Raw genomic sequence first — 12749 nt, forward strand, 5'->3', positions numbered from 1 at the left:
AACCAAATAAAGGTGGACAGCAGAATCAGACTAGCCTGCCCAGTTCTGAAGCAAAAGATGAGTTAATGTCTCAAAATACTGAAAAGAGTTCTCACTGGATCTTGTAGAAAAGTGTCAGGCACAGAGGAGCATTGCTTGTTTTGGTGGTTCTGTACAGGAGGCTCTTTGTTGACATCTACAGGTGCTGGCCAGTAAATTAGAATATCATCAAAAGGTTGAAAATATTTCAGTAATTCCATTCAAAACGTGAAACTTGTACATTATATTCATGCAATGCACACAGACCAATGTATTTCCGATGTTTATTACGTTTAATTTTGATATTTATAGGTGACAACCAATGAAATCATTAAATCTGGTATCTCAGAAAATTAGAATATTCTAAAGGCCAATGAAAAAATGTTTGTTTCTCTAATGTTGGCCAACTGAAAAGAATGAACATGAAAAGAATGTGCATGTATAGTACTCAATACTTAGTCGGGGCTCCTTTTGCCTCAATAACTGCAGTAATGCGGCGTGGCATGGACTCGATCAGTCTGTGGCACTGCTCAGGTGTTATGAGAGCCCAGGTTGCTCTGATAGTCGTCTTCAGCTCCTCTGCATTGTTGGGTCTAGCGTATTGCATCCTCCGCTTCACAATACCCCATAGATTTTCTATGGGGTTAAGGTCAGGCGAGTTTGCTGGCCAATCAAGGACAGGGATACCATGGTCCTTGAACCGGGTGCTGGTGGTTTTGGCACTGTGTGCAGGTGCCAAGTCCTGTTGAAAGGTGAAGTCTGCATCCCCATAAAGTTGGTCAGCAGCAGGAAGCATGAAGTGCTCTAAAACTTCCTGGTAGACGGCTGCATTGACCCTGGACCTCAGGAAACAGAGTGGGCCAACACCGGCAGATGACATGGCACCCCACACCATCACTGACGGTGGAAACTTTACACTGGACCTCATGCAACGTGGATTCTGTGCTTCTCCGCTCTTCCTCCAGACTCTGGGTCCTTGATTTCCAAAGGAAATGCAGAACTTGCTTTCATCAGAAAACATAACTTTGGACCACTCAGCATCAGTCCAGTCCTTTTTGTCCTTGGCCCAGGCGAGACGCTTCTTGCGCTGTTTCATGTTCAAGAGTGGCTTGACACACGGAATGCGACACCTGAATCCCATGTCTTTCATGAGTCTCCTCGTGGTGGTTCTTGAAGCGCTGACTCCAGCTGCAGTCCACTCTTTGTGGATCTCCCCCACATTTTTGAATGGGTTTGTCGTCACAATTCTCTGCAGGGTGCGGTTATCCCTAGAGCTTGTACACTTTTTTCTACCACATTTTTTCCGTCCCTTCGCCTGTCTGTTAATGTGCTTGGACACAGAGCTCTGCGAACAGCCAGCTTCTTTAGCAATCACCTTTTGTGTCTTGCCCTCCTTGTGCAAGGTGTCAATGATTGTCTTTTGGACAGCTGTTAAGTCAGAAGTCTTCCCCATGATTGTGGTGCCTTCAAAACAAGACTGAGGGACCTTTTAAAGGCCTTTGCAGGTGTTTTGAGTAAATCAGCTGATTAGAGTGGCAGCAGGTGTCTTCTATATTCAGCCTTTTCAGAATATTCTAATTTTTTGAGATACCAAATTTGGAGTTTTCATTAGTTGTCACTTATGAATATCAAATTTAAATGTAATGAACATTGGAAATACATTGGTCTGTGTGCATTGCATGAATATAATGTACAAGTTTCACGTTTTGAATGGAATTACTGAAATATTTTCAACCTTTTGATGATATTCTAATTTACTGGCCAGCACCTGTATTTTCATCTTTGTGCACATGCGGGAGTGGCTGGGTGGCGCCAACACACTGCTATCAATATGCAAACGTACAATTTTTAAAGAGTTTTCAGGCGAAATCCCTGATGTATAAACACTTTACCATCTAAAGGCTGGAGGAGGGTTAGAGAGAAGCTTAAAATATGTACTGAAGACAAAGTCATTAAAAGCCTGTATGAGCTCTGGGATGACTGAAAATGTTGGTCCCATTTGTCGGTGTAATCCCCCCCACCCCCCCACCCCCACCCCCACAAATCGGCTGGGGAGACATTTATTCTTACTTAATAGAGGGCCCTTGACCCTTCACTCATGAAAAATTAAAGTCTTTCAAACATCTGGAGGCCTACAATTATTTAGTTTCAAGGAAAGTCGGGCCGTGGTCGTGTTAACGCAGGAGTCACCTGTTGTTGATGGCCAAAGAAAACAGATACATCTTCACAGTGACAACAAAGCTGGGTAAGTCTTTATTAATCAGTGACCTTATTTATTTGTTCATTGTTATGATGATCGCACGTTGAGACATTTGAATCAGAATGCAAAACAATGACTCGGTGGACTTAAAAATACATGAAGATCTTCTCTAATTAACAAATACTTAGTCAAAAGGACTTACAATAGACAAAATGAGCCTCACCAACTGTCAGTTTCCGCAGGAATCCAGGCTTTTGGAGAGTTTGAGTCGTTCGCAATCATTTCTTTCATATTTCGTAGTCCTATACAGAGGAAATTCCAAACTTTTATCAAGCCTTCCACAGGCCTAACAACCAACCACACAGCAAGAACGATCCATCTGCTTCACTAAATCCTCCTCAAAATGTAATAATAGTATCCCGCTTTCAGTATAATGATGCTTATGCTAACAACATTTCCCTAATTGCTTTAGAAATGCTCTTGGAACCATCCAAGGAACAGAAAAATCCATTTGACTCAAGATCCATTTGATCTCATTTCAACTCAGCATGTCTGGGATGTTCTGGACCAACAAGCCCGAACCATGGAGGATCCACTTGACAAATCCTTGGAGTGCAGGATCTGCAGCTGATGGGGCCAAAACCGTAACACAATAGGAGGTTGGTGGTCATAATGTTGTGGATGGCTGCAGTTTTCTCCAATTAGACAAAAAATAAATAAAAAAGCCGTTTGTGTGAGCTCCTCCAGGTTGTAGCAAAACAAGCTGAACTGGGTACGGTCTGATCCTGCTGCTCTTATAGACCCTTTTACTACCTACGTCATCAAAAGTTGCGCGCGCAGCCTGGCAACGAGAGTGAAGGCTTCCTCATTCACACTTAATACTAAAACAGCGTTTTAAACCCTTTGTTTTGAAGTTCTGAGCACATAAAAATGTCGGGTTGTTGCGTGTATGGATGCCAGAATCGCTTCTCTTCAAGCAGTGGACTGAAACTTTACAGAATTCCGAAGGGAGCACATCCATTTCAACAAAATCGGAGGCGTCTGTGGCTGCAGGCCATCAAAAGGGTTGATGAAAACTGGCCTGAAAACACGATCCGAAATGCTCGAGTTTGTAGCGCCCATTTTATATCAGGTAAGGTAATTATGTACTAAGATTACATATAAATTTATACGCTTTATTTCATGCTTCAAATTAACATTTCATTCTAATTCATCTGTATTTTCCCACTGCATATTAGTATAAACTGTATTTCTCTAAAATTAACATGATTGTACTCTGAGCACGCTAAAAAAAGAAACCTATGCTATACTCACCCTGCCATGCAGGTACAGTTGGCTGTGAAGACGTAGTTCTCTGGTTTGTTTACTATGACCCAAGCCTCGTACATAGCAGTCTCGTGTCCTTGTCTTTGGCTAGGAAGGACTTCTGCCTTCAAGACGCAAAACTCAGAGTCTATGTGGTGATATTTTACTTTCTGTACGTGGCCACAGACAACATAGTTGTATGCATCTAACGATTTGTATGCCCGTAGCTTCTCATGTGTGTACTTACTGGGCCTCTCCACTAAAAACGTATATATATATATATATATATATATATATATATATATATATATATATATATATATCGGGCCACTGGATATCTGGCCACGCACCTACATCTTCCACCCATTCCGTAATGCCACAGGGATCCGGTGTTCTCTGTTGCCATTCGTTAAAGTGAGTTTAATAATATAACATTCAAGATTTGCCGGTGATAACCCCGCAGCGTAGCTTGATAAAGCCTGAAACAACGTCATTCTCTGTTGCCAAGCTGCGCGCGCATTCTCGCTGACGTCATATTGTTTACAAACAGTAAAAGGGTCTATAATTTGATGAGAAAGCTGCTGAATCTCTTTGTCAAGCTGAATTGTCACAAGATCAAGTTTTACTGACTGTAAGTGGGCATTTTCTGGTTCTGTTGTCCATCTGTAGAAGACAAATAACCGAGTGATGAAATAAGAGAAAAACAAGCCCGTTTTCATATGAATTAACAATGAAGATTCAGCGGCGCCACTCAAATTCACTTATTTGATCAAATTTCTCCAAGAGCACAATGCAAATAGCTGCATTTGTCCATGAGTTCGAGTGTGTTGGTGTGTTAGTCACTGCATCATGAGTGTGGAACTGGAGAGGTTCAACGAGTTTAAGCGCTGAGAGCTGAAAACAAACACACCAGAACAAAGTGATGATGCCTCCCGACAGTGACGGTTCAACAAATTCAACATTAAGGGTCAACAACCAATCCAGAAGCTACGCAACAAAAGTACCCACAAAAACAAAAAACAGAAGTACCATAGGATAACAGGCAGTCGTGGCTTGTCCATAGGAGGCGCTGGTCAACATACCAGTCTCACAGAAGGAGGAAGAAGAAGAAGATGGGAATCACAAAATAGTTAGAAAACCCATTGAAAATTGAACTAAACGATCTACACTTCATACCAGGGGTACTCAAATAAGTGGCCGAGGACCACATAAAAAAATTCCTGTGCAGAACTTTATCAAATCAGGATGTTTTACCGGAAGCTCTACACAGTCCACTTTGCTCCTGGACAGAAGGTGCCAGGTTAGCTGGCTGTGCCAACACTGGTGTTTGTTGGGTCTCTCCTGCCTCCTCTTTGAGATGCCTGGCACAGATCAAACCTGGATTCAGACAGGTATGACAGGCTTAAACCATAAGTGAAAACTCATATTTTTTCTTTAATTGAATCTTTTTAAATCGTGTGATGAACATGAATGTACTTTGGCATACTGAACATGAATGTACTTTAGCATACTGAACATGAATGTACTTTGGCATACTGAACATGAATGTACTTTGGCATACTGAACATGAATGTACTTTGGCATACTGAACATGAATGTACTTTGGCATACTGAACATGAATGTACTTTGGCATACTGAACATGAATGTACTTTAGCATACTGAACATGAATGTACTTTAGCATACTGAACATGAATGTACTTTAGCATACTGAACATGAATGTACTTTAGCATACTGAACATGAATGTACTTTAGCATACTGAACATGAATGTACTTTAGCATACTGAACATGAATGTACTTTAGCATACTGAACATGAATGTACTTTGGCATACCTTATGGGTGAGATGTGGTTAGAGTGCTTCTGAAAACTGACTTGCAAAAATGCACCCCACCAAAAATTATTTCACCAGCTGCCACTGACTAAGGGGTAGCCAAGAAATATTCACATGTTCACAATAGGAAGACAGTGGATCAAACTCCATCTCCTCTTAAATAATAAAATACACAATTTCCCACAAAGCTTTCCACATTAAAAGCCCCTCAACAAACTTAAATTATCGATCCAAGTAGACACTGGACATGATGATCTGAAATCACATAAAACCACAGCTGAAAATTAATTTTAGGCCATCTCTCGCATTGTTCCCCTTGATTGTTCTTATTTTTAAATCAAGGATGTGAGAGAAAAATAGAGAGGATCAAACAGTTACTGAAGGTTGCATATGAGACACACCAAAAACAGTCAAGTGGTTAAAACCTGATAATAACTGGTCATCTAAAACTAATCTGTTTCTTTCTTTTGTTGGTCCATGTACCCATCATCTCTACATAACACTCACAATAACAGATCTTCCATGTGAAAGTTGTTGCCTTCAGAATCAAAGGGTTATCACTCTATCCATCCATTCATTCATTCGCGGTCAGGTTGCGGGGGCAGCCGCCTAGGCAGAGGCGCCCAGACTTCCCTCTCCCCAGGCACTTGGGCCAGCTCCACCGGGGGAATCCCAAGGTGTCCCCTGGCCAGCCAAGAGACATAGTCCCTCCAGCGTGCCCTGGGTCTTCCTTTAGGTCTCCTACTGGTTGGACGTGCCCAGAAAACCTCACCAGGGAGGCATCCAAGAGGCATCCTAACTAGATGCCCGAGCCACCTCAACTGGTGGGGGTGATGTGGAGGAGCAGCTCATCTACTCCCAGCCCCTCCCGGATGACAGAGCTTCTCTTTTGCGAAACAGATTTTAACAAAACCTAAAATGTGATTTATATATATATATATATATATATATATATATATATATATATATATATTAATTAATTAAAAATTATATATATATCTAACCAAGTAACTGTTTACCCAGTGGAACAAATTAAAATTCTGATGCTGTGTCTAACAGTTCAGAGTTCAGTTAATAAAAGTTCTCAGTAAATAAAAAGAAACAAAATTGTTAGCCTGGTCTGCTCTGATTGGTCAGCTGAAGGTCAGAGGTCATACGGGCAAACATGAATGTCTAATGGTACCTACACATCAGGGTCAGTATGGTCTAGGGTTGCAACAAATATACATATTTGTTGTACGATTATAGTCTGAAAAATATTGTAAACAGCTCGTAAAAAGTATCTTTGTCTTTCTTTAGTTGTTTTGAAATGAGAAAAACTGACAACTCCCCAACCAGCAGAGAAGGAAATCTGTTTCAATGCAACCTTCCTTCCAACATTAGACTTTTGCAGATTATTTCACTGTTAAATTCTTACTGTACCCTTAAAGCAAGGCTGCAATTAGAACCAACCAGAACAGCAGCTCAAATGTGTAAATCCTAAGTAAAAAATAATCGCATGCATCCACTACAGAGGACAGAGGGCTTATTCTTGTGGTGTGATATTTTATTCTGTTCAGATGAGTTGCAATTTGTTATTTAGGGGAAATTAAATTTAATTTTCAAATGTATTACCGTTTTATAAGAAAGTTTAAAACTTTTGTCATTTTATTTAATTTTGAAGCGTTAAATATTCAAAACCCTTGCTTGTTTTTCATACTGCATTCTGAACAGTTTTGTTTTACGTTAAGAGAAAACGAGCAGCATGAGATGAGCTCTACCAACACAAATGCCTATTAGTGAAGTCAAAACTCCCACTGGTGCAAATCTACCTTAAATAATGTATGTTTCAGCATCAGCGGTCCCACATTCACTATAGAGCTACAATAGGCACAACATTCACTAAATTATCTGAACCATTTCATGGGAAGGAAAATCAAAAACAATCAAAATCAAAGTAAAAAAGATTCTACAGAAATACAAATTTTAGAGAGGACAGTTGGTCTCAACTCGATTTCATCAGAATAAACGAGATTAAAACTATTAAGGTAGTTGATGCCAACATCTTACATCAGAGAGAGAAACTCACATGGATGCCGCGCAGCTTCTTTCGGTTCTGCTCGGCTCGGTTCAGCAGTCTTGGACCTCCACCAGCCAGCCGCAGCAGCTCATCGTCAGCAGACACAGTCTTCCTCAGAGCCACCCGTTCACCTGTTGCCCACACAGGTGTTCCTCTGCCCATCTCGCTCAGAGGGAGGCTCCTTCCCCCTCCACCTGGTTCTCTGGCTCCACCTCCGGCTGCCATCCCTGGAGGCAGATCAGGTGACCAGAAGTCCCGCAGCACTGAACCTGGAGGACAGAAACCGGAGACGACCATTTGTAGTTGCTACTTTAGTCTCCACAACACACGCACACACACACGCACGCGCGCGCATGCGTGCACACACACACACACACACACGCACGCACGCTCTCACACACGCTCACACACGCTCACACACACACACGCATACTTTTTGTATTTGTGGTAGTATTAACCATTGTGAAAAACGTTTATGTTTTCTATGCTTATGCCACATATTCCTGGAGATGAAATCACCAACTGACATTTAGTGATGAATTATATTTGGTTACTTGGACAACTTAAATTAATGAATGTTAAAGTTCATAAACTTGAATAAACAAAAAAACTGTAATAATACATTTTGGGCCACAATGTAGGCAGTGGTGGACTCCTTTGTCACATCTTGTGAACATAATAACCTTCAGCTCAACATGGCAAAGAACAACAAACTGGATCTGGTCCAGGACACCAGGGATCATCGTTTCTCTGCAGGGGGTCGATACGGAATACAGCTGAGGACTACTTGGGAGTCCACCCAGAGTGGACTGAGAACACCAAATGCACCAGACAGAAAGTCACTCCTGCGCGTGGCCACCTCCATGTCTAACAGCCTTGTTTCACTGTTCTTTTTCACCACGTAGCTAAATAGAAAATAGCAGGTATTATACATGGACACTATTAGAACAGAGTTTTGTATTTTATGTTTTTCATAATAGAATTTTTTGTTCATCCTGAATGTTTGTGATGTTGTGTTTAAAGTGTGTGAAGCAACTGGGATAAAAATCAGCTCCTCTAAATCCGAGATCATGGTCTTGAGTCAGAAAAGGTTAGAATGCATTCTCCTGGTCAGGGACGAGGTCCTGCCTCCAGTGGAAGAGTTTAAGTATCTCGGGGAAGTTGGAGCATGAGATTGATAGGCGGATTGGCGCTTCGTCTGAGTGATGCGGGCGCTGAACGTCTGTCACTGTGAAGAGAGCTGAGCCAGAGGGCGAAGCTCTTGATTTACTGGTCGATCTACGTTCCTGCCCTCACCTGTGGTCACAAGCTTTGGGTAGTGACTGGAAGACGACACCGGATACAAACAGTCAAAATGAGTTTTCTTCGCAGGGCGGCTGGGCTCTCCCTTAGAGATAGAGTGAGAAGCTCGGTCATCCAAGAGGGGCTCTGAGTAGATCCGCAATTCCTTCACATCGAGAGGAGACAGTTGAGGTGGCTCGGGCATCTGGTTAGGACGCCTCCCTGGTGAGGTTTTCTGAGCACATCCAACCAAGTGAAGACCTAAAGGAAGACCCAGGTCACACTGGGGTCTCTCGTCCGGCCAGAGAACGCCTTAGGATTCTCCTGGAGGAGCTGGCCCAAGTGGCTGAGGAGAGGGAAGTCTAGGCCTCTCCTTAGGCTGCTGCCCCCATGACCCGACCCCAGAATGGATGGATGTAAAAAGCATATTTGCCATAGGTACAAATAAAGTCTCTGATTTGATTTGATTTGTTAGATGTAAAAACATTTGTACTTTTTTTTTATTTCACTTTTCTTATCTTTTAATGTCTGGAACAACTAACTGCACACAATTTCCTCTTGGATCAATACAGTATTTCTAATTCTGACCACCCCTCACACACAATCACACCTTTGATCCTTAACTCTTTTAAAGACCAGGTGTAATTTTTGACACCACATTTCCTTCCAACAGACATCAGCACTCGAGTGAGAGCCGTTTAGTTTCCACTGAGGCAGCCATTTCTCTCATTTACTGAAGCAAGTCATGCCTTCACGTCTTCATGATGTGAATGATCTTTATTTAGCTGTAAGCCAGTCTCTGCTCTCTCATCCACAACTCATCTAAAACCCCTGGCAGGCAAACATAACAAACAAGGTCACATCTCACCCATCTTGGCTTCTTGGCACAGGCTCTTCTTACATTTCAGAATCCAGTTTAAGGTTTGGTTGTGTGTTTTCAAATCATTGAATGGAGTAGCTTCTTCCCAACTCATTTGTTTTAACCCTGCACATAGGTCTTCGAGGTCTGGTGGGCAGAAGCTCCTCGCCGTATGGAGGAGCAGATGAATGCTTACAGAAGGTTGGGTTTTTGTTGCTGACAGCCTGTCCTTTCACATTAAGAGCTCACCTACACTTGTATTGTTTGTCAGTCGAACCAGACAGAGTTGTCTTATCTTTACGTTATCTATTTTTATTTGTAGTCTTTTAAGTTGACAATTATTTTATTCCTTTTTATGTAGTTTGTGTATACAGCCCTGTGGTTAATAGCTGCTGTATTTAAATGTGTTAAACATGACTTGACTTGATATTAAGATAATACAGGGAGTGCAGAATTATTAGGCAAGTTGTATTTTTAAGGAATAATTTTATTATTGAACAACAACCATGTTCTCAATGAACCCAAACAACTCATTAATATCAAAGCTGAATGTTTTTGGAAGTATTTTAGTTTATTTTTAGTTTTAGCTATTTTAGGGGGTATCTGTGTGTGCAGGTGACAATTACTGTGCATAATTACTAGGCAACTTAACAAAAAACAAATATATACCCATTTCAATTATTTATTTTTTACCAGTGAAACCAATATAACATCTCCACATTCAAAAACAATACAAAAACAAATCAACGACCAATATAGCCACCTTTCTTTGCAAGGACACTCAAAAGCCTGCCATCCATGGATTCTGTCAGTGTTTTGATCTGTTCACCATCAATATTGCGTGCAGCAGCAACCACAGCCTCCCAGACACTGTTCAGAGAGGTGTACGGTTTTCCCTCCTTGTAAATCTCACATTTGATGATGGACCACAGGCTCTCAATGGGGTTCAGATCAGGTGAACAAGGAGGCCATGTCATTAGTTTTTCTTCTTTTATACCCTTTCTTGCCAGCCACGCTGTGGAGTACTTGGACGCGTGTGATGGAGCATTGTCCTGCATGAAAATCATGTTTTTCTTGAAGGATGCAGACTTCTTCCTGTACCACTGCTTGAAGAAGGTGTCTTCCAGAAACTGGCAGTAGGACTGGGAGTTGAGCTCGACTCCATCCTCAACCCAAAAAGGCCCCACAAGCTCATCTTTGATGATACCAGCCCAAACCAGTACTCCACCTCCACCTTGCTGGCATCTGAGTCGGACTGGAGCTCTCTGCCCTTTACCAATCCAGCCACGGGCCCATCCATCTGGCCCATCAAGACTCACTCTCATTTCATCAGTCCATAAAACCTTAGAAAAATCAGTCTTGACATATTTCTTGGCCCAGTCTTGACGTTTCAGCTTGTGTGTCTTGTTCAGTGGTGGTCGTCTTTCAGCCTTTCTGACCTTGGCCATGTCTCTGAGTATTGCACACCTTGTGCTTTTGGGCACTCCAGTGATGTTGCAGCTCTGAAATAAGGCCAAACTGGTGGCAAGTGGCATCTTGGCAGCTGCACGCTTGACTTTTCTCAGTTCATGGGCAGTTATTTTGCACCTTAGTTTGTCCACACGCTTCTTGCGACCCTGTTGACTATTTTGAATGAAACGCTTGATTGTTCGATGATCACGCTTCAGAAGCTTTGCAATTTTAAGACTGCTGCATCCCTCTGCAAGATATCTCACTATATTTGACTTTTCTGAGCCTGTCAAGTCCTTCTTTTGACCCATTTTGCCAAAGGAAAGGAAGTTGCCTAATTATGCACACCTGATATAGAGTGTTGATGTCATTAGACCACACCCCTTCTCATTACAGAGATGCACATCACCTAATATGCTTAAATGGCAGTAGGCTTTCGAGCCTATACAGCTTGGAGTAAGACAACATGCATGAAGAGGATGATGTGGACAAAATACTCATTTGCCTAATAATTCTGCACTCCCTGTAATGTAGATCATAGATACTTGTTCTTTATAAAGCATATTTTGTTTTTAAACTGAACCACAAACACAAATTTTACTAAAAAGCAAACTAGTGAACACATACAGTACCTTAAGTTGCAATGGCAAATTTGAAAAACAAATGAGCTTAAAAAAATTTCCATGTCACTTAACTTTCATACCATACGTATAGCTATACATATATTGCAAATATATATTTTTAATTATTAAAGTGGTTCTCTTGCATTTCTCTAAAATCCACCACCAATAACATGTTTCAGACCAAAAGCAAATATTGGACCATCCATTTGTCAGTCATGTAGAACCACTGCACTTTCCTGGGTCCTCCACTAATTACACACTCACGTATGTAGCAACACTACTGGTGTGAGAGCTTCTCTGCTCAATAACATCAAAGAAGGAGAAACAGCCAGCTGCTGCCACCCAGAGTCCCAAAAAGAAAAACACCATTTGAAATCTTGGACAACAAAAGACGTTTGGACCTAGAAAACAGCAACTGGTGTTTAGCACCATCTGGTTCCCTCTGGCAATCTAGTTCTGGCAGAAGAGCCTTGGGGAAGATACTCAAGTGGAGGGGTGAGTGTTCCGTATGTTCGCGTTCAAACCTAGCTTGTTTGCAGATTTGCTATAGCAGCTTTAAAGCTTTAATAAATATAGCAGACATTATGCTAATAATAGGCTCAAATGTATTTTCAAAAGAGGGAATTTGAATTGTTTCTTTAATCAACGGAAATCTACAAGTACCTTTTCTATCATGTTAAAAAGATTTACCGATACTTTTCTACAAAACAATATTTATTTGTTCCTTAAAGAGTTCATTAGCAAAATTAGATAAAACCCATTTTTGATCAAAAGCCAACCTTTATTTTGACTGAAATCACCTGAAGTAAAAAGGTGAAAAGATGCATTTTTTGAAAATGTTTACAGTACAACTGAGTCATCGGTTTTTGCAACTGAACTATTTATACAGTATTTTAGGTTTTGTACAGCACAAATATATTTGCATTTCAAAATTTAAAATCAAATGTTTAAAGCCTGCGAGACCTTAGTGATTTTGGTCGTGATCTCAGTTTGGACACCACTGACCTTAAAATAATCTTTAAGAGAGACGTTTTCTTCTAGGATATAATTTCAGAGTCTGATTAAGTATTAAATGCACAAAGAAAGTAGATAAAAATGGTTTTGTGGGTGAAATTTTAA

At 41.1% G+C, this 12749-nt stretch overlaps 1 protein-coding gene across 1 annotated transcript in view; it reads right to left on the reverse strand.

Annotated features, from left to right (window-relative positions):
* Positions 1 to 12749, reverse strand: part of ankfn1a (ankyrin repeat and fibronectin type III domain containing 1a) — a 103711-nt gene that overhangs the window by 79430 nt on the left and 11532 nt on the right. Inside the window, exon 5 of the mRNA XM_015962088.3 lies at positions 7428 to 7687. Coding sequence (XP_015817574.3) covers positions 7428 to 7687 — 260 coding nt within the window. The remainder of the gene's footprint in view (positions 1 to 7427; positions 7688 to 12749) is intronic.

Source organism: Nothobranchius furzeri, chromosome 16, assembly GCF_043380555.1.
Source record: "Nothobranchius furzeri strain GRZ-AD chromosome 16, NfurGRZ-RIMD1, whole genome shotgun sequence".
Taxonomy (NCBI): Eukaryota; Metazoa; Chordata; class Actinopteri; order Cyprinodontiformes; family Nothobranchiidae; genus Nothobranchius; species Nothobranchius furzeri.